Source organism: Ovis aries, chromosome 10, assembly GCF_016772045.2.
Source record: "Ovis aries strain OAR_USU_Benz2616 breed Rambouillet chromosome 10, ARS-UI_Ramb_v3.0, whole genome shotgun sequence".
Classification (NCBI taxonomy): Eukaryota; Metazoa; Chordata; class Mammalia; order Artiodactyla; family Bovidae; genus Ovis; species Ovis aries.
In genome coordinates, this window is record NC_056063.1 from 69,514,459 (window position 1) to 69,536,766 (window position 22,308).

Below are 22,308 nucleotides of genomic sequence, written 5' to 3' on the forward strand. Positions count from 1 at the left end.
ATATCATCCCACCTTCTCTGAGGAAGGGAAGTTTTTCTCAGCTTTCAAGCCACATCAGGAGAGGCAGTTGAAGAATGCTAATGATAGCAACTAGGCAGGGCTGCCACCAGTCCATCAGATGCCTGGGCTGGATGTCCTGGCACCCCCCCCCCCCGCCCTCCTTGAGATCTGCTCTTCATCCTTCCAACCTTGGTCTATGTCCTAAAGAAGAACATTACATACCACCATCAGCTGGATAGCCCTTCCTTCTGGCTTCCAGTTGGGTTCAGCCAATGAGAGGCAGCAGCCAGAGGTCAGAAGGAGGGACTGGAGAGGTCAGGATATCCTCTGCTCCCTCCTTGAGGGACCTTGCTTTGGCAGCTACAGCATCTTCCGGCCACATTCCATGGCTTCAGAGCCCGTGCATTCTGGTAACAGCTCCGTCCCTTCTGGCCGTTCTGCTGTTGCCAGCCCCAGGGTTCTTCATCACACTGGCTTCCTTCAACCCTGTTCACACCTCTGTAAACTGTCTCTTCTTTAACTCTCTTTATTGCTCCTTTGAGTGTGCCATCTGTTTCTTGCCAGGACCCAGACAAATATAGTGCCTTTCTAGGAATTATGGGGAAAAAGCACCCAGATGGGTATGCGAGGGTTCATTACACTATTGTCTTTACTTTGGTGTATAGTGTAATTTTCTAAACTAAAAAGATTCCCACAGAAGAAAAGGAAAGGAAAGAAAAAGGCATGGTGAATGGTGCCCTGCAGGTGCATTTGGGCTGGCCTTCGGCCCCATCTCCCTCTCTCAGTAGATGACTTGGTGCAATGCCCAAAATACCCTGCCAAACTTGGAAGCCCTAGGAAAGAATGGCGTGCATGCTAAGTCACTAAGTTGTGTCCGACTTTATGGGACCCAGTGGACTGTAGCCCTCCAGGCTCCTCCATCCATGAGATTTTCCAGACAAGAATCCTGGTGCAGGTTGCCATTTCTTCCTCCAGGGGATCTTCCCCACCCAAGGATCAAACCCGAATCTCCTGCATTGGCAGGCAGATTCTTTACCACTGTGCCACCTGGGAAGCAGGAAAGAATGAGCAAGTCCCTAAAAGCTGGAAAATATCTTAAAGAGAAAATGAGGATTGACCTGGGTCTTTAAAGATATTTGGAACTTAAATGGAAAAGTACATTGCCAGCAAAGATAAGATGAATCCCTGGGGAAGATTGCATAAGGCAAGGAGTGTCCCTTGAAAGGAGAATTGAAACCTGAGAAAGTAGAGAGGAGGTAGAAATGAGCTTGGAGTGCTGAGCCATAAAGTGTGAATTGGAGTTTGTGATCAAACAGGCAATATGATGGAGTGTTTGGACACATGGGCTCTGAAGTTAGATCCATTAGCTCTGTGACTGCACAGTAACTAAGCCTCCATTTTCTATTACACAAAATGGGGATAAAATAGTACCTACCTCCTAGATCTGCTGGGAAACCGAATTTTTGTAATGCAGGTAAAGTGCTTAACACAATGACTGGCATTTAGTAAGCACCCCATGGAGATTAGCGACAGAAGCATGACATGACAGAAGCAGTATTTTGTGAAGGTTAGCCAGACAGGTCATTTAGGATGCGCTAGGATGGAAAGACGGAGAAGGCAATGGCACCCCACTCCAGTACTCTTGCCTGGCAAATCCCATGGACAGAGGAGCCTTGTGGGCTGCAGTCCATGGGGTCGCGAAGAGTCAGACACGACTGAGCGACTTCACTTTCACTTTTCACTTTCATGCATTGGAGAAGGAAATGGCAACCCACTCCAGTGTTCTTGCCTGGAGAATCCCAGGGATGGGGGAGCCTGGTGGGCTGCCGTTTATGGGGTCGCACAGTCGGACACGACTGAAGTGAGTTAGCAGCAGCAGCAGCAGGATGGAAAGATGGGGGTCAGGGGAGGCAAGGAATTCTGAAGCTGCTGTAGCCCCCTGCACTCCAACTTGGGACACAGGAAACAGGAAAGAAGCATGTGTGAGAACCCTGTGAGACGAGGAGAGGGGCAGAAAGCAGACGGGTCGCAAGAGTAAGGAGTCTGGCGCTGCAAGCACTTTGCTAAGGTCTTCAGTCTCTGCTGGTATAAATGCACGTGGGCAGCTTAAGCAGTTGACATTGGAAGGACTGACAATTTGACGTGATCACAAGTTTTAAAAAACAGTGATATAAATTTGACATTAGATTTTACTCTTCTACTCAGTGACGAGTTAGACCCAAGATTCTAGTACAAACTAAAAATCCTAATGGACACTTAAAATATTCCAGTGATCACTGGTTGCTCCTCCAACTTTCCAAAGATGGTTTTTTGTATCCAGAAGTTTGTTCTGATTAAAACCTGGGATCAGACCTCCTCAATTGAGGAAGAGCACCCACGTACAAAGGAACCCTCTAAGGTCATGTATAATGTACAAGTTCTGGTCCTACTAGCAAAATTCATAGGATCACTGAGTGAGCTGTCAAGTCCTTGATTTAACCATCTTAACGTTTGGGATGGAGGAAGACAAATTAATTTTAAGGAATAGTTTCTGGAAGTCCTCAGGGGAGCATTTATTTGTAGGCAAACCTACATGAGAATTTAGTGCCATTTAGAGACAGCTCTGAAGCCATTTTAGCCACATCTTTCTCTCTGGGAAAACGTATCCCTTGTTTTCACTGCTTGGCGTTTTTTCCAGGAAACCAAGCCCAGGTTTTGCTGACGTTCGGGTTCACAGTTAGAAAGAGCGTGACAAAATCTGGTTTCAAGGTCGCTCCTGCCTCACCCCAACTGGTCTCTCTCTCTGTGCCCTCCAGATACCTGCCTGAAATCATGAATGACGGGCTGACCAACCAGATCAACAACCCAGAGGTGGACGTGGACATCACGCGGCCCGACACGTTCATCAGGCAACAGATCATGGCTCTCCGCGTGATGACCAACAAACTGAAGAACGCATACAATGGCAATGACGTCAACTTCCAGGACACAAGTAAGATAGCCTTTATCGGCACCCTCCAGAGTGAAAACCGTTATAGAAGATCATTCTGTAATTTGCTTTTTTAAAGAAAGAATTTTATTTTATTTTTTTAATTTTTGTTTTGTATTGGAGACTTGTTGTTTACAGAGCCTCCCTGATTGCTCAGCGGTAAAGAGTCTGCCTGCCAAGGCAGGAGATGCAAGAGACTCGGGTTCGATCCCTGGGTCAGGAAGATTCCCCTGGAGGAGGAAATGGTAACCCACTCCAGTATTCTTGCCTGGGAAACCCCATGGACAGAGGAGCCCGGTGGGCTACAGTCCATGGGGTTGCAAAGAGTCAGACACAATTTAGCGACTCAACATCAACAGAGATGTTTAACAACATTGTTCTGGTTTCAGGTGTACAGCAAAGTGATTCAGCTCTACATATACTTGTGTCTATTCTTTTGCAAAATCTTTTCCCATTCAGGTTATCACAGAATGTTGAGCATCATTCCCTGTGCTATACAGCTGGTCCTTGCTGGTTATTCATTTTCAGTATAGCAGTGTGTACCTAGTGATCCCAGACTCCCAAACAATCCTTCCCCCGCTTTCCTCCTGGTAACCATAAGTTCGTTCTCTGAGTCTGTAAGCCTGTCTCTGTTTTATGAATAAGTTTATCATAATTTTTACCTTGGCTCTTTTGTGTCATTCTAACCCCATCTGCAAAGTTCTTTGTAGTCCTTTGGGCAGAGCCCTGATCTTTCTTTAGGATATGACTAAAATCATAGCTGCTCTTAAGGAGTAGTTTCAGTGGCTGACTTTCAACTGTACCAAAACTAAAGTTCAGTTTCATCTGCCAGTTAATCCATTGACTACAAGACAGCAAAGTAATGTTTTCCCCTCCCCCCTTCCCCATCAGCACTTATGTCTCTGCCTCAAACTTCCATCCTTCCTCCCAACTGCCAAGAGAAGAATGTCCTCACGATCACTCAAGATCACGTCAGGGAAGCATACCTGAGTTAGGATTGTTGGGAGGTTCGTTTGAGGCCATGTGTGAAAGAGCTAAGATGAATATCTCATGTGCCGTGAAGTCAGTTCATTGTTCTCTAATTGTGCGCATGCATGACCCACTGACTGTTGTATCGGAAATCTTGAGTGAAATACTAAAATGCTGATGTAATATTACACGACTATTTTATTAAAGATTACAAAGTACCAAAAGTGATTTTGAAAGCCTGTTAAGTGCATGTTGAATGAAAGTAACCATATTTGGGTTTTGTCTAAGTGGTTTCTAGATGTGTAACTATAAAAGCAAGGGTTTTTTTGTGTGTGTGTTTGTTTGTTTGTTTTCTGTTTTGTTGGCTTTTTTAAATATATATTCTTATAGAGAGAGTTCTTGGGAGAAGATTCCTTGAACATAAGATGTGGAGTTGCCAGTGATTCTGTAATTTGGTCGCTGAAGCAAAAGATGATGCTATGTGCTTGAATTAATGAGATAGAAAGAAACAAGTTACAGATGGGAGACATGAAGTCATCTGAGTCTTCACCATCATTCTACTGAGTTTTCCCCTGCAGAAAATTTTTAGAGCTTAATTCCACTTAAAATAACTCAAAAATTAACTTTCTAAGTGCAGGATCGTTGCCAACCTGATAAATTTGCTCTAAACTTTCTCAGTCCTCCGAGTATTTCTCTGCCTCTTTGCTAAATGTCTCCTTCCCTCTTCAGAAGAGAAAATTACACTAGGTTTTAGCCTTTGCTGCTTCTCCCCTGCTCATTTCTTAGCTTCACTCTCAATTTATCTTTTTTATCTTCTCTATCTAATAAAGCACTTTGTCATCAGAGAATGACTATTGAATTAAATAATTCAAGATACATAAGAATTAGTTGATGTTGGCCTTGGTTCTCTCTCCTCTCTGACCTGAAGAGGTTGTATACATATCAATCAGCAAAACTTAAGATACGTCCTGGAGAAGACATCCTGCTCCATTTCCCCCAAAAAGAAAATAAAAATCAGCAACACTCAGTATCACTTTGCTGTAACTTCAGCACCAAACTTGACCTCCTGTTTTAGGGTGAAAGTATTAGTCGTTCAGTCATGCCTGACTCTTTTTGACCCCATGGACTATCACCCACCAGGCTCCTCTGTCTACGGGATTTCCCAGGCAAGAATACTGGAATAGATTGCCATTTCCTTCTCCAGGGAATCTTCCTGACCCAGGGATTGAAGCCAGGTCTCCTGCATTGCAGGCAAATTCTTTACCATCTGAGCCACCAGGGAAGCTTATTTTAGGATAGCGTCTGTCTTATAAACCACTATCACATCTTATAGTCATCATCACCATTATTGCTTCTGACATTTTTAAAACTCGCCCCTTAAATACCTGCATTTGTGATTCCTTTTCAGAAAGAGATGGAGCCATTATTTTTCTCAGCTAAAATTTCCCATCATTATTTGCTTACCACATTTTTAATATTCTAAATCACCTCAATAATATCTGTAAAGGTTATGTAACTTCTTGTTCATAATACCAGTGTTTAAAACAATTCCCTTAGCAACTGTGATATCTCTGAATTTAATTAATGGGCATTTTCCCCCTTGTGAAAGCCACTAAAGATAAATTAGAGAAAATGTTAAGAACCTGGTATAGTATATTCAAGTGCTCTTATGTGGTATTTTAGATGTCTCATTAAGAAAACAGAAATTACACTGGGACTTCCCTGGCGATTCAGTGGTTAAGACATCGAACTTCTACTATAGGGGATGTGGTTCTATTCCTGGTCCGGGAACTAAGATTCTGCATGTCATGTGATATAGCCGAAAAAAGTTGAAAAAAGTTTAATAAATAAATAAAGTTGTGCTGAGTTGAGCCTTGCTTAGTGGGGCGGTATTGGAAGAGTCCTGACGTCATCTTGGCTTTTCTTCAGTACCACTGTCTAGCAGCCAAGATGGCACTAGGCTTTGTGGAGCAGCTCAATATATACATCACCATTTCAGACCAGCAGGGAGACATTTAGGTCTATTGAATGGACTCCATGGAGTACATGGGGGAAATAGTAAATGTCATTTCTGTGTTTACCATTACTACATTTCCGAAGCCCTCCCAGGAACATTATCTCACTTATAACACTTATCTCAGCCTATAACAATTCTATGAAGTAGATAGGACTAGTCTCATTTTTACAGGTGAACAAGCAGGGCCTAGCAAGGCTAACTGACTTAAATAAAAGACAGCCCATTAAAATCTAAGTCGTCTTTTCTGGAGGAATAATATATTTCCTATCAAGCATCATTGTACACATTGGGTTTGGCGCTGTCACATTTTATCAGGGGGTCTTCACCATCCTCAACAAGGTAAATGTTATTGTCAATAGGTACTGAGTTGAGGAAACAAGTTGAAAAAAGTGACCAAGGCATATTTAATTATTCAGTAAGTAATTATTATTGTGCACCTACTGTATGCCAGGGATCATTAAAGCCAATGCAGATACAGAAATGAACAGTATATACAAAGTGTCTGCCCTTCCTCAACAAGTATACGTTCTCAGGGAGGGAACAAGAAAGCAAACAGTTAAATAATAGAGTTGCAAATGGAGATAAGCACTTTCACATAGCTAGTAATGGATGCTCAGTTGGTAAAAGAATCTTCATGTCAATGCTGGAGACCCAGATTCAATCCCTAGGTTTGGCAAGACTCCCTAGAGAAAGAAATGACAACCCACTCCAGTATTCTTGCCTGGGAAATTCCATGGGCAGTGGAGCCTGGTGGACTATAATCCATATGGTCGAAAAAAGTCAGACACAACTTAGCAACTAAACCACTGCAACCAGTAATGAATGGATGGAGACTTACCTGAGACCCAAGTCTGAGATACAGGGTTTAAGAATCATGAACCAAGTGGTCAGAAGTGGGAACAGAGCAGTCCCAGAAGGCATTTTGGGCAGGCAGGTCAGATGCCAGGCTGAGAAAGCATACTAGGTGGACACCTGGGCGTTGGTTTGAAGCAGAGAATGGCAAAATTTTCTGTAAATAGCCACATATTAAATATGTCCAGCTTGGAGGGCCATACATGAATGCAGAATTAAACAATCCATAAGTGAGTGACCATGACTCTGTTCCAATGTAACTTTACATACGGACACTGAGGTTTAGATTTCAGATATACACTATTTACATATCGCAAAATGTTATTCCTCATTTGTGTTTTTTCAAACACTTGAATATATAAAAATGATTCTTGGGATTATACAAAGTCATTCTTGGGTGCGTGCGTGCTAAATCTTTTCAGGCATGTCCGACTCTTTGTAAACCTATGGACTGTAACCTGCCAGGCTCCACTGTCCATGGGATTCTCCAGCCAAGAATACTAGAGAGGGTTGCCAAGCTGTCCTCCAAGGGATCTTCCCAATCCAGGGATCGAAACGTTATTTCCTGCATCTCCTGCATTGGCAGGCGGATTCATTACCACCTGTGCCACTTGAGAAGCCCAGGCTTGAGAGCCATACAGAAACAAGTAGCAGCCCTGCAGGCCATGGTTTGTCAACCAACGGTCAAGTCAGAATCCATCCTTGCACTTAGGAGGAGAACAGCAGTGGAAAAAGTGCCCAAAATGGTCATAACCAGCTGTGCCTTCCACAATTACATGCTGCCATTCTCTGATTTCTTACTTCCATTGTTGGTTTTCCTCTTCAATGGTTTCCTTTAAAATATCCTTTCAAAATCCTTTCTAAAAGCATGATATCTCCTGAGAACAATGGCTCTGAGTTTTGAAAATGAGCAAAGAATGAAAGTTGTTAAAGTAATTGAAATATTGGCCAGAATATGAAATTCATTTCAGATTCCAACATGGTGGGTATGGCCTCTCACTGGATCTGGGCTTCCCGTGTTTTTTTAGTTGGGTAACTTCGGATATCTTTTCAAACAAGTCGACTCTTTACATCAGGTGGCCCAAGGATTGAAGCTTCAGCATCAGTCCTTCCAATGAATATTCAGGGTTAATTTCCTTTAGGATGGACTGGTTTGATCTCTCTACTGTCCAAGGGACTCTCAAGAGTCTTCTCCAGCACCACAGTTCAAAAGCATCAGTTGTTTGTTGCTCAACCTTGTCCAGCTCTCACATCCATACATGACTACTGGAAAACCCATAGCTTTGACTATAAAATGGACTTTTGTCAGCATAGTGATGTCTCTGCTTTTTATTTAGGTATAGTCCACCTACCCATCACAAACCTGTCCATTAAAGAAAAACACCAATACAGTATATTAATGCATATGTATGGAATTTAGAAAGATGGTAACGATGACCCTATATGCGAGACAGCAAAAGAGACACAGATGTAAAGAACAGACTTTTGGACTCTGTGGGAGAAGGCAAAGGTGGGATGATTTGAGAGAATAGCACTGAAACATGTATATTACCATATGTGAAATAGATCGCCAGTCCAGGTTCCATGCATGAGACAGGGAGCTCAGGGCTGGTGCACTGGGATGACGCTGAGGGATGGAATGGGGAGGAAGGTGGGAGGGGGTTTCAGGATGGGGAACACATGTTCACCCATGGCTGATTCATGTCAATGTATGGCAAAAACCACTACAATCTTGTGAAGTAATTAGCCTCCAATTAAAATACATATATAAATTTAAAAATAAATAAATAAAATAAACCTAGTAGGGTGGGATGAGGAGGTCTTCTACCAACATGCCCAAATTCTTTTGCGTCCCACTCTTTGCTGGCCTAGCGCTAACTCTTTTTCCATCTGTCCATGCCAGGCGACGAATCCAGCGGCTCGGGGAGTGGCAGTGGGTGCATGGATGACGTGTGTCCTACAGAGTTTGAGTTTGTCACCACAGAGGCCCCTGCGGTGGATCCCGACCGGAGAGGAGTAGACTCTTCTGCCACCCAGCCAGGCCTGTCCCTGCTCTCAGGATCTCTCGTCTGCGTCGCCCTGGCACTGCAGAGACTGTGCAGATAATCCTGGGTTTTCAGTCAGATGAAACTGCATTTTAGCTATTGGAACGGCCAACTCACTTCTTTTCTTACACCCTTGGACAGTGGACCATGCCACAAAAACTTACCGGTTTCCGAGAAGAGGGCAGTACTGTACTCTGCCTCCCTTTTTATTTTCCCAAAGAGTACCAGGCGCCAGACTGGACTGCTTCCTCTTTCCTTCAGCTATCTGTGGGGACCTTGTTTATTCTAGAGAATTCTTACTCAAATCTTTCGTACCAGGAGATTTTCTTACCTTCATTTGCTTTTATGCTGCAGAAGTAAAGGAATCTCACGTTGTGAGTTTTTTTTTTCCCATTAAAAAAAAATAGGAAGAAAAGATAATTTTCCTTGCAAAACCAGGCCAAACCCCAAGACAACTGCAATTGGAACAAAGAAGCAAACAAGAGAGAAAAATAAAAGAGCTTTTAATGCCGTAAGTTTGGCATTGCCAGCCAGCTCCCAGTGTAAGCTTTTCAGTAACAAATCAGGGTTACAAAATGCTTATGGGGAGAAAGTTTGACATTTTTTTTTATGTAGTGAAAAAACACTGTTGTCTTGGAGGTCTTGCACACTAAACACAAAATGCCCCAGCTGATTTGGAGGTACTGAGGGTAAATTTAGAATTCCATCTTTACTATAAGAGCAAAATTTGCTACAGCTCAGCATCTCTCCTTACCTTGCCCGATTTCAATTTCAGTAATAGCATCATTTTTCTTAATTCTTTTAATTATACACTTTATATACAGTGTCTGTCCACTGTATCCAATTGGCACAGACTTTTTGCTTCATTTTCAGTTACTAGTGGACACCTGCATGAACTCATCCCCCTCAAGGGTCTGAAATGAAAACAATCATCAACAATACAATCGCTTTGCTTTAGCCACAGGCTTGACATGAATCAAATGTTTCTGCCCTGTGCTCATACCCTCCCCCAAAGAAGAGTTCTTTTAATGAACCGCTGAACAATTCGATCCATAAGTGAGTTTTGATTTTTAACTATTTCCTTTGTGTCAATTGGTTTCTGCATCACAAGGGCATTCTCTTACAAAATAACTCACAACAACAAAAAACGTCAAGACAAAAAATATATATATATAGTATTGACATGGAGATTTCTTTCACTTTTTTAGTCTTAGTATGATCATCTATTTTTATATCTATATATATATAAATCACAGATTTTAACTTCTTAATTCCAAGCTCAGGGTTGACACACCTTTGTAACGAAAATGTTTTGTCAACCAGCTCTTCTTGTTTTGTGCTGCTCAGAGAAGGGATTCCTCAATTATCTGTGAGCACCAAGAATCAAGAAAGAGAACTTTTTACGTATCTAACTGTCCATTTATTAAAAGTTTGCCAGGGCACACCTTTCTCACATGAGTGTGCTTTGCCCTGGGTGCTCCACACTGTACCTAACTCATGGGCAGAGCCATGGGTGTGCAGAACTGTACCGGTCATGGAAACTGTATGTGCAAGGAATGTATTATTCATGCAAAACCATTGCTTTCAGGACAACGCCTTCAGCCTAGGATTCCTGCTTGGCACTTGGAGAGATGTCCTAATTTAACAGGCTGATTTATAGCCTAACTCTTCCACCAAGTGTGCCAAAGCCAGGCATGATGCTCCCCTTGACAGAGAGAAGCAAAATAAACCAAACTGGGGCTTTATGAATACAGTTGGCTATCCATGTCTTTTATTTTTTGATTTCTATGATGCTTCTGGGGTTGGGAAAAGTAATGTTTCAAGACACCATAGTATGCCAGTCACATGTTAACGAACCCATTAGCAGTCATGACACATAAGTGATATTTTTTATCTCCATACTCATCAAAATTATAATTAGTTATTGATTTAGTCATCACACTTAAGTAGAACACATGCAGCACAATAGTATTAAGTATATTTGAGCACTTTTGCAAAACGGAAAGTATTTAGAAGCATCTCTTGCTATTGTATGCCTAACAAAATATGGAACGTAGGATTCTGAGAGACTTTGTGGCATCTTTTCATTTAAATCTTTAGGAAATTGACACTTAATCTAATTCGGCATTCCATACTTCTAGAAAACCACTCATTTCACCGCCAAACTTCAGCTTCCTAGCACCAATTACACATAAAGCATCTCTATGAAGGACCAATCAATTATGTTGCTCATTGCATTGTATGTTCAGAAATCAGTATTGTCTTTCTCCAGTAATTAAGGTGCAATACAAATTAAATCAATCTTGATTTTCCAGAATATTTGAGTCATCACTTGTTTTCATAGCTTTAAGCTCCAAGTCTTTCCTTTTGAAAAAATATTTCTGCACTGCTTTCTGTGAAATAGGTCAGAATGCCTTGTTTTCCCTGTGCTTTCACCCCCCAGAGGGTTTTGTGCATGTATGTGAATACACCTTATATTAATGAATGTGAACCCATGTTCTGTACACACTAAACACACCAATAATATATAAATGCCTGCTTCATTTGTTTCCACACCTTTGTTATCAATATTATTCATATTGGTGAGCTATAGTGAACTATATGAGCCAGGCAGAAAGCTGACATCACTATCAGTTAATGATGCCACAGTAATCGTCACCCACATGGATGTGGTCAAAATATTATTCAAATTGTACTTCCCACTTTTTATCATCATCCCACCCCATCATATGATTTTTTAGACTAATTTGACATGAGAATTTTTTTGTACCCTAAGGGAATTAGTTTAATCTAGTTAACCCATTTCAGTAAGTATTTTGGAATTTCCCCCTCCCTGCACCACCAAATTAATTTCTCTCATTTTAGCATAGTGATAGGGGATGCAATGATACTCCATTGTTTTTCCTGACCTGCCCTCATTTGCTTTGAAGTCCCCTAAATTCTGTAATCACATCATAACCTCTGTTATGAGTAGAGAGGAACGGACTCACTGAAATTGGACGCTAGAAACAGTTGGGTGATGCTCATAACTGCAAACACTTAGCTTATTGAAGTGCCTCTATTTACATGTTCTTTAGTTATAATATGTATTTTTCTAACAGAAATACACGTCTGTAATTGGTGTATATTATACTTTGTATATGTTATAACAAAAGCTAAACAGAGGCTAAAGTCTTAAGCAGAGAAGAATGGATTGCAAATTCATGAGTTCGAGCTCCACTTATGGTTCTGTATTAAAGGACAGACACAATGACCTTCTCTCATTTGAATGAAGGTCAAGTCAGGACTTTGATTAGAGCCATCATAGAACAGCATTAGCGCTAGCAATCTGACTCCCTTACAGTGTCTTAACCAGATCAATATCTTGTATTACTTGCTTTAATTGTAAGGGATAGAAAATACTACTTTGCCTACACTGAAAAACATGATTATTCATTGACAAGCAGTAGTCATTGTAAAAGTAGCATTCTGTATATCAAACACTCTGAAAATATTATCGGACGCAGAACCCTAATATTTAATTTATATTCCCTGCTGCAGACATTAGCCTACTTTAATTCCTTAGCCATTACATACATGTTTTGGCTACACACTGAACACCAACTAAAGTCCTCAAGGAGGAATAAAACCTTAGCAGATTCCTGAGTTGTGATTATTTTATTACTTCTCTTTGCAAGGCTAATTATCAGATGGTTGGATGAATGGCGGAAGGGTTAGCAAATGCACGTTTTGACTTATCCAAAACTTGCAGAAATTCAAACTCATTTACTTACAGTCACCAACAAATCTGACTTCTAACTTTAGAAAAAGGAGGGGAGGAGAGGGGGAGTTTAGCTTTGCTAACAGAAGAGTAAAGGAGACCATAACTTATCAATTTGCAGTGCGTTCCTCCTTGGTGGAGACATTAGCCAATGTTTGGTTTTAGGCCAAGTTCCACAAAGACAGTATTGATTTGTATGCATCCTGGAGCCTTGCTATAACACAGTTTGCTACAGCACGGGACTCAGCCTAGCATGGGGCCATCTGAACCTCAGTGAAGGTTGCGTAGGTACTGAAATCTTTGACATTGCCTTGTAATGAGGTACTTCGACGAAAAGACAACTCAAGTTGGTGTCGTAGTGAGGTCTCTGTGTGCATATGCATAACATATATGCAGGACAAATGTGTGCACCAATCAAACCTAAAATTTTATGTGACTGTCAAATGAATATGATTTGGGTTAAGATTTTTCATTTCTGATTTGGATAGAAAATTGCTATTAATCTTGTATTAAAATAGTTTTTAAAAATCTACCAGTGCCCTTTCTGCATTTTCTTAATTATTTTCATAGTCTAAATTTCAGAACTCTTGAATTATTTTGTTTGAGAACTTTTGAGAAGCTGCAATATTTTAAAAAAAGAAAAAGAACCACAGGTTAAATCAGCACCACCCACTGAAGTACACTAGGCATTTGAAATCAAGGACTTTTCAAACTTTAGAATTTTTAGAGCTTTTCAAATGTATGTCTTGAGTTTGAGCAAGCTGTGGGAGTTGGTGAGGGACAGGGAAGCCTGGCATGCTCCAGTCCCTGGGGTCGCAAAGAACTGGACGCAACTGAGTGACTGAACTGAACTGAACTGATCGAAGATACTATACCTCTCTTCTTTTGTGTTGATTTCTTCTCTGAAATAAAATTTAGTAGCTTGAGAATTGATGTCAGTACTTTATAAATAATGTCAGAAAATAAGGAGTAAGAGAACTAACACTTTTCCAGATTTAGCAAATTGCCTTGCTTTTTTATTTCTGGAAGCTCCCATGCTCCCAGGGATGCTAAATACTGTATAACATACTAAAGATTCATTTAGCTGACTTTTATTAAACTCTTACTTGACACTACACCTGCTCTAGGTGCCAGTCACTGGTTATCAAAACCACCATCTGGGAAGTATTCATTCTTTACTATGCTGCTGCTAACTCGCTTCAGTCGTGTCCGACTCCGTGTGACCCCAGAGACGACAGCCCACCAGGCTTCCCTGTCCCTGGGATTCTCCAGGCAAGAACACTGGAGTGGGTTGCCGTTGCCTTCTCCAATGCATGAAAGTGAAAAGTGAAAGTGAAGTCGCTCAGTTGTGTCCAACTCCTAGTGACCCCGTGGACCGCAGCCTACCAGGCTCCTCCATCCAAGGGATTTTCCAGGCAAGAGTACTGGAGTGGGGTGCCATTGCCTTCTCCGATTCTTTACTATAGTTACTCATAATTATTAAAAATACATCACTGGTTTTTAAAATATTCTTTTAAGTAAAGAAATCTATGTAAATAAAGTTATCAGAAATATAACACTGTAAGCAACATTATAATTTTAAACATTATAATTTAGCTCACATTATTACTGTGTTGACTTCTATTAAGGAAAGTGATTCCTATAAAACAGTTAACTTTAGGATGGTGGTAATGTTTAGTCACCAAGTCCTATCTGACTCTTTTGTGACCCCATGGACTGTAGGCTCCCAGGCTCCTCTGTCCATGGGATTTCCCAGGCAAGAATACTGGAGTGGATTGCCATTTCCTTCTCCAGGGGATCTTCCTGACCCAGGAATCGAACCAGAGTCTCCTGCATTGGCAGGCAAGTTTCTTTAAGATTGAACCACCTGGTAAGCCCCTATCTTCTGGATAATTCCATCTAAAAACCAGAATATAACAAATTCTATTTGGAAATAAACTGAAACCAATTTCATGGAAAGGAAAAAAGCTTTCAAAGGGTTATGAAAAAAATAATAAAACCACAGCCAGGTTTATCAACAATATTTATTTTAATTTGCTCTTTGGATAAAGGGACTAAGATATAGTCAGAATATATGCACAAATATGAAAGAGGACATTGATTTTTCAAATACTAACTTGTGAAATAGCTAGAAAGATGTAGCCATAATTCTTTATGTTCAAACAGACATTCCCAATTCATTTAGTACAGATACATCTCCATTCCACAGACACATTTATTTGCAGATATAAACATGTGCCAAGTGTATTTTGTCAGCTCACGGAGGACACAGCAAAGCTGGGATGAACTAGACACCTGCTTTTGTAGTTTGCACACCTTGAAATAGCAGAGTAAGTAAATGAAAATTTTACCCAGCAAGTGTTCAAGTTTGGAGAGAAGCAGAAAGGAGACAAATAAATTGGATTTGAGGCAAGTGGAAGAGTATTTACCTCGAATAAAGCCATCTGCTCTTCAATAGGAGCTGTCTGTGGAGTTTTAAAATAAAGGGAAAAAAAAATTGACTTAGGCAACAATAGTCATCTAGTCTTCCAAAAAAGAATGTGAGAAACACTAAATCACATGCCAGATACAGTTCTGGATACCAGAGCAAGACGCCGGAAAGGACTGAGACGGAGGGCTTCCCTGGTGGACCAGTGGTTAAGAATCCGCCTGCTAATGCAGAGGACAAGAGTTCAATCCCTGGTTCGGGAAGATTCCACATGCTGAGGAGCAACTAAGCCCATGGGCCACAACTACTAAAACCCAAGTGCTCTAGAACCCGTGCTCCACCAACACAAGAAGCCATGACAGTGGGAAGCCTGTACACTGAGGCTAGAGAGTGGCCCCGACTTGCTGCAACTAGAGAAAGCCCATGTGAAGCAATGAGGACCCAGAGTAGCAAAAAAAAAAAATATATATATATATATATATACAATTTTTAAAAATTTGCCCCTGCAAAAAAGAACTGAGAGAGAAACTGGCTAATGACTAAGGAGGAGATGCACCTTGAGACCAGCGGTCCAGGGGAGCCCCAGGTGATACCCAGGCTGTGATCTAATGATGGGAAGAAGGTGCCATGTGCAGACCTGGGGACGGAGACTGCCTGGCAGAATAAAAGCAAATGTCAGGATCTCAGCCCAGAAATGAGTGTGGCTGAGGACCAGCGGGTAAGCTGTTGGATGATGGGAGATGGTTGAAGAGTTACACAGAAGAAGCCATGCTAAGCTTAAGAGCCAAAACCCTGGTCTTTTACCCGCTGGTGAAGCCAGAACCTCAGAAGGACCCATCTCTACACTGCAGCCCTGCTGGTGGCACTTATTAGTATTTTAAAGCACATTTTAGCAAAGAACTGTGCTAAGGTCTTTATGTACTTGATCTTCATAGCATCTCTAGGACATAGAAATAAAAATGTTCATTTTATATTGAATAAAATTAAACACAGTGAGATGAATTACCTTGCCCAACGACACAGGCAAGGCCACGATAGGAACTGAGATCTGTAACAAGTAGGCAGAAAAGTGGCATTATGTAAGGGTAACTGCAGTTGTTTATTATACAGGCAATTGAATTATCTGAGGGTTCTCTGAGAATTGGCAGCAAGTGTGTGAGCAGGCATTCACAGAGGTTTATTTACACAGAGGTTATATATTAACACTTTATTCTGACAGGTAGTACCATTTGGGCTTCCCCAGTGGCTCACCAGTAAAGAATCCTCCTGCAATGCAGGAACTGCAGGAACCAGAGGAGACATGGATTTGATCCCTAGTTCAGGAAGATCCCCTGGAGGAGGGTATGGCCACCCACTCCAGTATTCCTGCCTGGAGAATCCCACGGACAGGGGAGTCTGGCAGGCTATTGTCCATAGCACCGCAAAGAGTCAGATACGACTGAATGGACTAAGCACGCATTCGCACACATCAGGTACCATTTACTTGCTTTCTGTTTCCTTTTTTTGAAAATCAAAATCCTATGTAGACAAATGACTGGCTCTGGGTTTCTTGCACAGTGTTGAACTTATAAGCCGTCGTGAACTAAAGTTTGATGTCTAGGACAGGAAAACATGTACTGAATCTGCTTTCCTCCTCTATTTGTCAAGTTGGCTTAAACAGGGCTTGGTTGTCACAGGGCTTAGCCTGACTCACAGGGGTTCTTCCTATACATCATTGCTGTTGTTTAGTTGCTAAGTTGTGTCTGACTCTTTTGAGACCCCATGGAGTATAGCCCGCTAGATTCCTCTCTCTATGGGATTTCCCAGGCAAGAATACTGGAGTGGGTTGCCATTTTCTTCTCCAGGGGATCTTCCCCACCCAGGGATCAAACCCATATCTCCTGCATTAGATTCTTTAGGACTGAGCCACCAGGAAAGCCCTCCTAGGTATTAGCCTTGTCTACAATTTGTTGTCCATTCAGGCAGTGAAGTGGATGGAAAATATGCATCAAGTCAAGGCAATAGTTAGTTCAAACAGACAAGTAGTCTGGCTGCTTTGTTGACTAACTTGACTGCACCTTGAAAGTATGACACTGAGACCCAGCTGAATCAAGGTTCTCATGATAATCTGCTCAGTTAAAATAAAGACCAGATGGTGGATACCACGTGCCTCTCTTCTTCACAGAGTTAGAGCTCCATCTATTGTTGGATTCCTCCTCAGGTTACCACCTTCCTTACCTGAGAGAACTGAGGTTACTGATCACAGGTTTTATTTCTCTTTCAAATATACTCTTTGGACATTTCATAAAGATAGGTGAATATCAAGTTAAGGAAACGTTGGTCCACAAAACTCTATTTCCTTTTCTTTCATGATATAAAAGGCCTTATATTTACGGAAAGCATTTCACTCTCAAGGGTGCTCTCAAATTTATTTTCCTTCATAATCTCCACCACACCTCCACGAAGTAGGTAAGAATTAATCATCCTTATTTTACAGATCAGAGACACTGCCTAGTGGAGCCAAAGTCCTCTCGCTGTGTCTATTCACCCCCTTGCTGCTGCTTTTTCTCTCCCTCACTCCCAATCCAACCAAATCGTAAGGACTTCCCTGTGAGTCATTCTGGCTCCTATCAACCTCTCGTTCATTTATAGAACCAGCCCTCAGTAGCTCAGCCACAGGGACACAGGAGCAAATCCTCCAAGCTAGGTCTCAGTAGACTGATACCCCAAGAGTTTTCTAATTCATCTCTCGTCCTGAATCACATGCTGGGGATCAGCATGTACTGAACTCCTGCATGTGAAAACTTAGATGTCCGCAAATTAATCAAGCCAAAGAAGTTTCAGGGCTCCCCTAGTGGATCAGTTGGTAAAGAATACACCTGCAGTGCAGGAGACCGCCTGTAACACAGGAGAAGCGGGTTTGATCCCTGGGTTGGGAAGATCCACTCTAGTATTCTTGCCTGGGAAATTGCATGGACAGAGGAGCCTGGTGGGCTACAGTCCATGCAGCTGCGAGAGTCAGATATGACTGAGCAACTAAACCACCAAAGATGTTTCACCCAAACACTTTATTAAAAAGCTTGTTGGTTAACACCATGATGGTTTCATTGATTTTTGTTTGTTTGAAATATCACATATGAATTGGCGTGTTCCGGCTGTATTTCTATAACCAAAGATAAGCCCAGATTCTGTGCATGTGTTTGTTTTTAAGCCTGGGGGTCTTTTATTTTTAACTGAAAAGAGAAAATTTTACACTGAATAGTGTCTTAGTAGAGAGCATGAGCTTAGTAGAGAGCATTTCATGTTTCAATGAGAAACAAGAAAGCAAAATGTCTTTCTCCAGGAAAGACATAAATAAAGACTTCCCCTACATCCAAAGTCTTTCTTGTACTGGAGGAATCCTGTACTCTTTCCCCTCCTTGTGCCCACAAGCAGGGAGAGTGAGGTAAGATGGAGTGGAAGAGATAAAATGAAGCAAGAGAAAAATAGAGGTCCGGTGCCATTGCCATTTGCAACACATGCTGTTTTCTACCTTATTTCAATCAATTCTGAACCTTCACTGTGGAAGCCTCCTCTCAAATGAAAAACACCTTCGAGACAACATAAAATAATGGCACTTAAGGAAAACCTTAAGTCACAGTGAGATGCCAACAAGCATAGGAAAAGATGTTCAACATCATTAATCATCAAGGAAACGCAAGTCAAAATGACCATGAGCTAATACTTCACAACAGGTAAGGTGAAAGTGAAAGTGTTACTTGTTTAGTCATGTCTGACTCTTTGCAAACCCATGGACTGTAGCCCACCAGGCTCCTTTGTCCGTAGGATTCTCCAGGCGAGACTACTAGAGTGGATTGTCATTTCCTCCTCCAGGGGATCTTCCAGACCCAGGGATCCAACCCAGGTCTCCTGCATTGCAGGCAGATTCCTTACCATCTGAGCCCCCAGGGACTCATTCAAGAGGACCACTATCAAAAAAAAAAAAGAAAAGAAAAATAGAAATCATAAGTGTTAGCGAGGATGCAGAGAAATTGGAACCCTTGTGCACTGTTGGTGGGAATGTAAAATGGTGCAACTATTGTGGAAAAGAGTATAAAGATGCCTTTAAAACCTAAATACAGGATTGCTGCATGATTCAGCATTAGTACACTTTCAGGTACATACCCAATAAAATTAAAAATGGGACCTTGAAGAGAGATTAGCACTTGCACTTTCACTGCAGTATTAAGAGTCAGAAGCAACCTACACACTCATCAATGAATGAATGGATAAGAAAATGTGGTATACATTTACAATGGAATACTAGTCAGCCTTAAAAAAAAAAAAAAAGAAGAAGAAAACACTTTCATATGCTACCAAGTGGATGAAACTGGAGGAACGTATGCTGAGAGAAACAAAGCAGCCACAAAAAGACATATGGATGGTGATTTCCAGGAACTGTGGGGTCTAGTGGGAAGGGCAGTCGCTGTTCAAAGAGTTCAGTTTGGCAAGATGAAAAATCTCCAAAGACCTGTTGCACAAGAAGGCACATGTATTGTACTATATCCACTTACAACTTGTTAAGATGGTAAATTTTATGTTATGTAGTCTTCACCACAATATAAATAAATAAGTAGAGAGATGGATAAAAATGCATGTGCCCTGTTTCCAGGAAGTGCAGGGTCTAATGTAAGTGTGGGAATACAGAGCAAACTCATAAACAGCTCAATGTATAACTGCTGTGATAAATGTGATCAAGGCTTTGACCATGCACCATGGAGTAGAGAGGCAATGGGGTTTGTGGAAAGAGAACTGGTTTTAAAAAAAGACAAGACAAGAAACCTCAGAGGGACTGTGTACATTGAATGATTGAATACTCTTCTCCACTCACAAGGTATAAATAAGAAGTCTCAAAGTCCCAAATTGTTTGAGACAGTCCCAGTTATACCTGTTGTTCCAATGTAATTATTAATAGCACCCCTTTCACTCTCTGGAGAGTGTCCCTGGTCTGAATGATAAATTACATGGTCACCCTGGGTATGAATAATGGTTATTCACAAGACCAATTTGCACTCAAAGGTACATGACACCTTACAATTTTTCAAAATATCCACCCAACTAAAGATGTACTAGGTAATATTACTGACAACTAAGCTTCCCATTTAAATTCACCCTGCCTACTTCTATTGAAAAACATCTGGAATCAGAATCAAGAACCCAAAAATAACTCTGACATCATCAATTACACTATACAATCCCAGCTTTACAAATTCCCACCTCTAATCACCCCAGAATGGACCATATTTGGAACTTGAGCCCAGGTGAATTACTGTTTTTCAGTTATTTTGCTGGATATGCCAGTGAACAAAACCACTGACAATAGGACCTGCCCTAGAAGTTGCATTCTGATTCCATTTGCTGCTCCTGGAAGGATATAGATGAAGGCATGTTTTCTCTGTTTGCAATCTTAGCAGTCCCAAACCAAGCACAATCATTTCCTTCTGTTTCTTCATTCACATGCATGGTCAATTTCTTGATGAATAACTCAACACACAGCTCTCAATCTTTCTCCTGCCCTAGCACACAGGACACATGATGTTCACTCAAGTGGTGTCAATAATTTCCTGTGCATCAAATTTAGCCCTCACTTTTCTCTCCTGCTCAAAAGAGCATATAAGAATGCAAGGAAGCAATGGGCTTCCTAGGTGGCTCAGATGGTAAAAAAAAAAATCTGCCTGTAATGTGAGAGACCCAGGTTCAATCCCTGGATCAGGGAAGATCCCCTGGAGAAGGGAATGGCTACCCACTCTATAATTCTTGCCTGGAGAAGTCCATGGACAGAGGGGCCTGGTGGGCTACAGTCCATGGGATGGCAAAGAGTCAGACACGACTGAGCGACTACCACACACAATGACTGTAAAGTTATCACAAAGATAATGAGGAATTCACTTCAAGTCATAGTCATTCACACATGTTATTTAATTATTTCTAACAAACTTCTTGCAACACTCTCTAGTAGATTGCTACCTTGGACTTATGAAACCATGTGCTGTACCCTTGACATCTGGGAGGATGTGTTCCAGACAGAACAAAGTGTGATATAAAAAGTGCCACCTGCTGATACCCAACATATAAAAAGATACCTCTTCTACTGAAGGCCTCTGTCGGAAAGGAACTTACTTTGATTAAATCAGTCAGCCCTTCAAAGTCTTCTTTAGGCTCTGTTTTGTAGGCCCATGTGTTCCTAAAGATATTCTTCAAAAATCAGCTGGACATAAATGTGTAGGTTTGCATTGTCTATCAAATAAAGATGAAAGTTTCTACTAAAATTAAAAATATAATACAAAAAATGATGCCAAACTCGCAAGATAAAGCCAATGAGTTAAATTCAATTAATATGTTTATACTGTGATATATAGTTGGGAAGGCTTATAATGGATTAAGATATATTCCTCTCCTCAAGGAGAAAATAATAATACCTACTTAAAAAGGAATAATGAAAGCAATGTCAATAGTAACAATAGGAAATTGCTCAAATCCTTTCCCATATATTAATTCATTCTATTCTAAAACTAAGATATCTTTAGGTACTATTATTGTCCTAATTAGACAAATGAGGAAACTTAGCACAGACTTTCAAGGTCACGTACATGTAGAATTGAGAAGATACAGAAAAATACTGAAGTCATTACAGTAATTGATGTTTGGAAACATCCTAAGTATTCAGCAGTGGATGAATGGATAAAACATGGTATATGCATGTAACAGAATATTACTCATGAGAAGTAAGAGAAAGCTCACCATGAGCAAAAAGGCGAGCCTGCCATTCACAATAACATGGATGGATGTCCTCATGATCTTGAGGACATTATGCTAAGTGAAGTAAGTCAGACAGAAAAAGAAAAACACTGTATCATATCACATACATGGAATTTTAAAAAGCTGAACTCATAAAATCAAAAAATAGAATGGGGTTAGCAAAGGCTGAGGATGGGGCAAATGGGGAGATGTAGGTCAAAGATATTGATCAAACTTCTAGTTATAAAGATGAACAATTTCCAGACATCTAGTATATGGCATGGTGATTATAGTTTATAATACTATTTAAACTAGAAATTTGCAAAGACAGGTCTTAAATATTCTTGTCATACAAAAAAAAAGGTCATTATGTGACAACGGAGGTGTTAGCCAAGGCTATAGTAGTAATCCTGGTGGTAGTAAAGAATCTGCCTGCAATGCAGGAGACAGGGTTTCGATCCCTGGGTCAGAAAGATTCCCTGAAGAGGGAAATGGCAACCCACTTCAGTATTC

The 22,308-nt window shown here is 41.0% G+C and overlaps 1 protein-coding gene across 1 annotated transcript in view; it reads left to right on the forward strand.

Annotated features, from left to right (window-relative positions):
- Positions 1-13,143, forward strand: part of GPC6 (glypican 6) — a 1,226,659-nt gene extending 1,213,516 nt beyond the window's left edge. The window contains exons 8-9 of the mRNA XM_004012201.5: positions 2,796-2,971; positions 8,710-13,143. Of these exons, the coding sequence (XP_004012250.2) occupies positions 2,796-2,971; positions 8,710-8,912 (379 nt within the window). The 3' untranslated portion in view covers positions 8,913-13,143. The remainder of the gene's footprint in view (positions 1-2,795; positions 2,972-8,709) is intronic.
- The last annotated feature ends 9,165 nt before the right edge of the window (positions 13,144-22,308 follow it).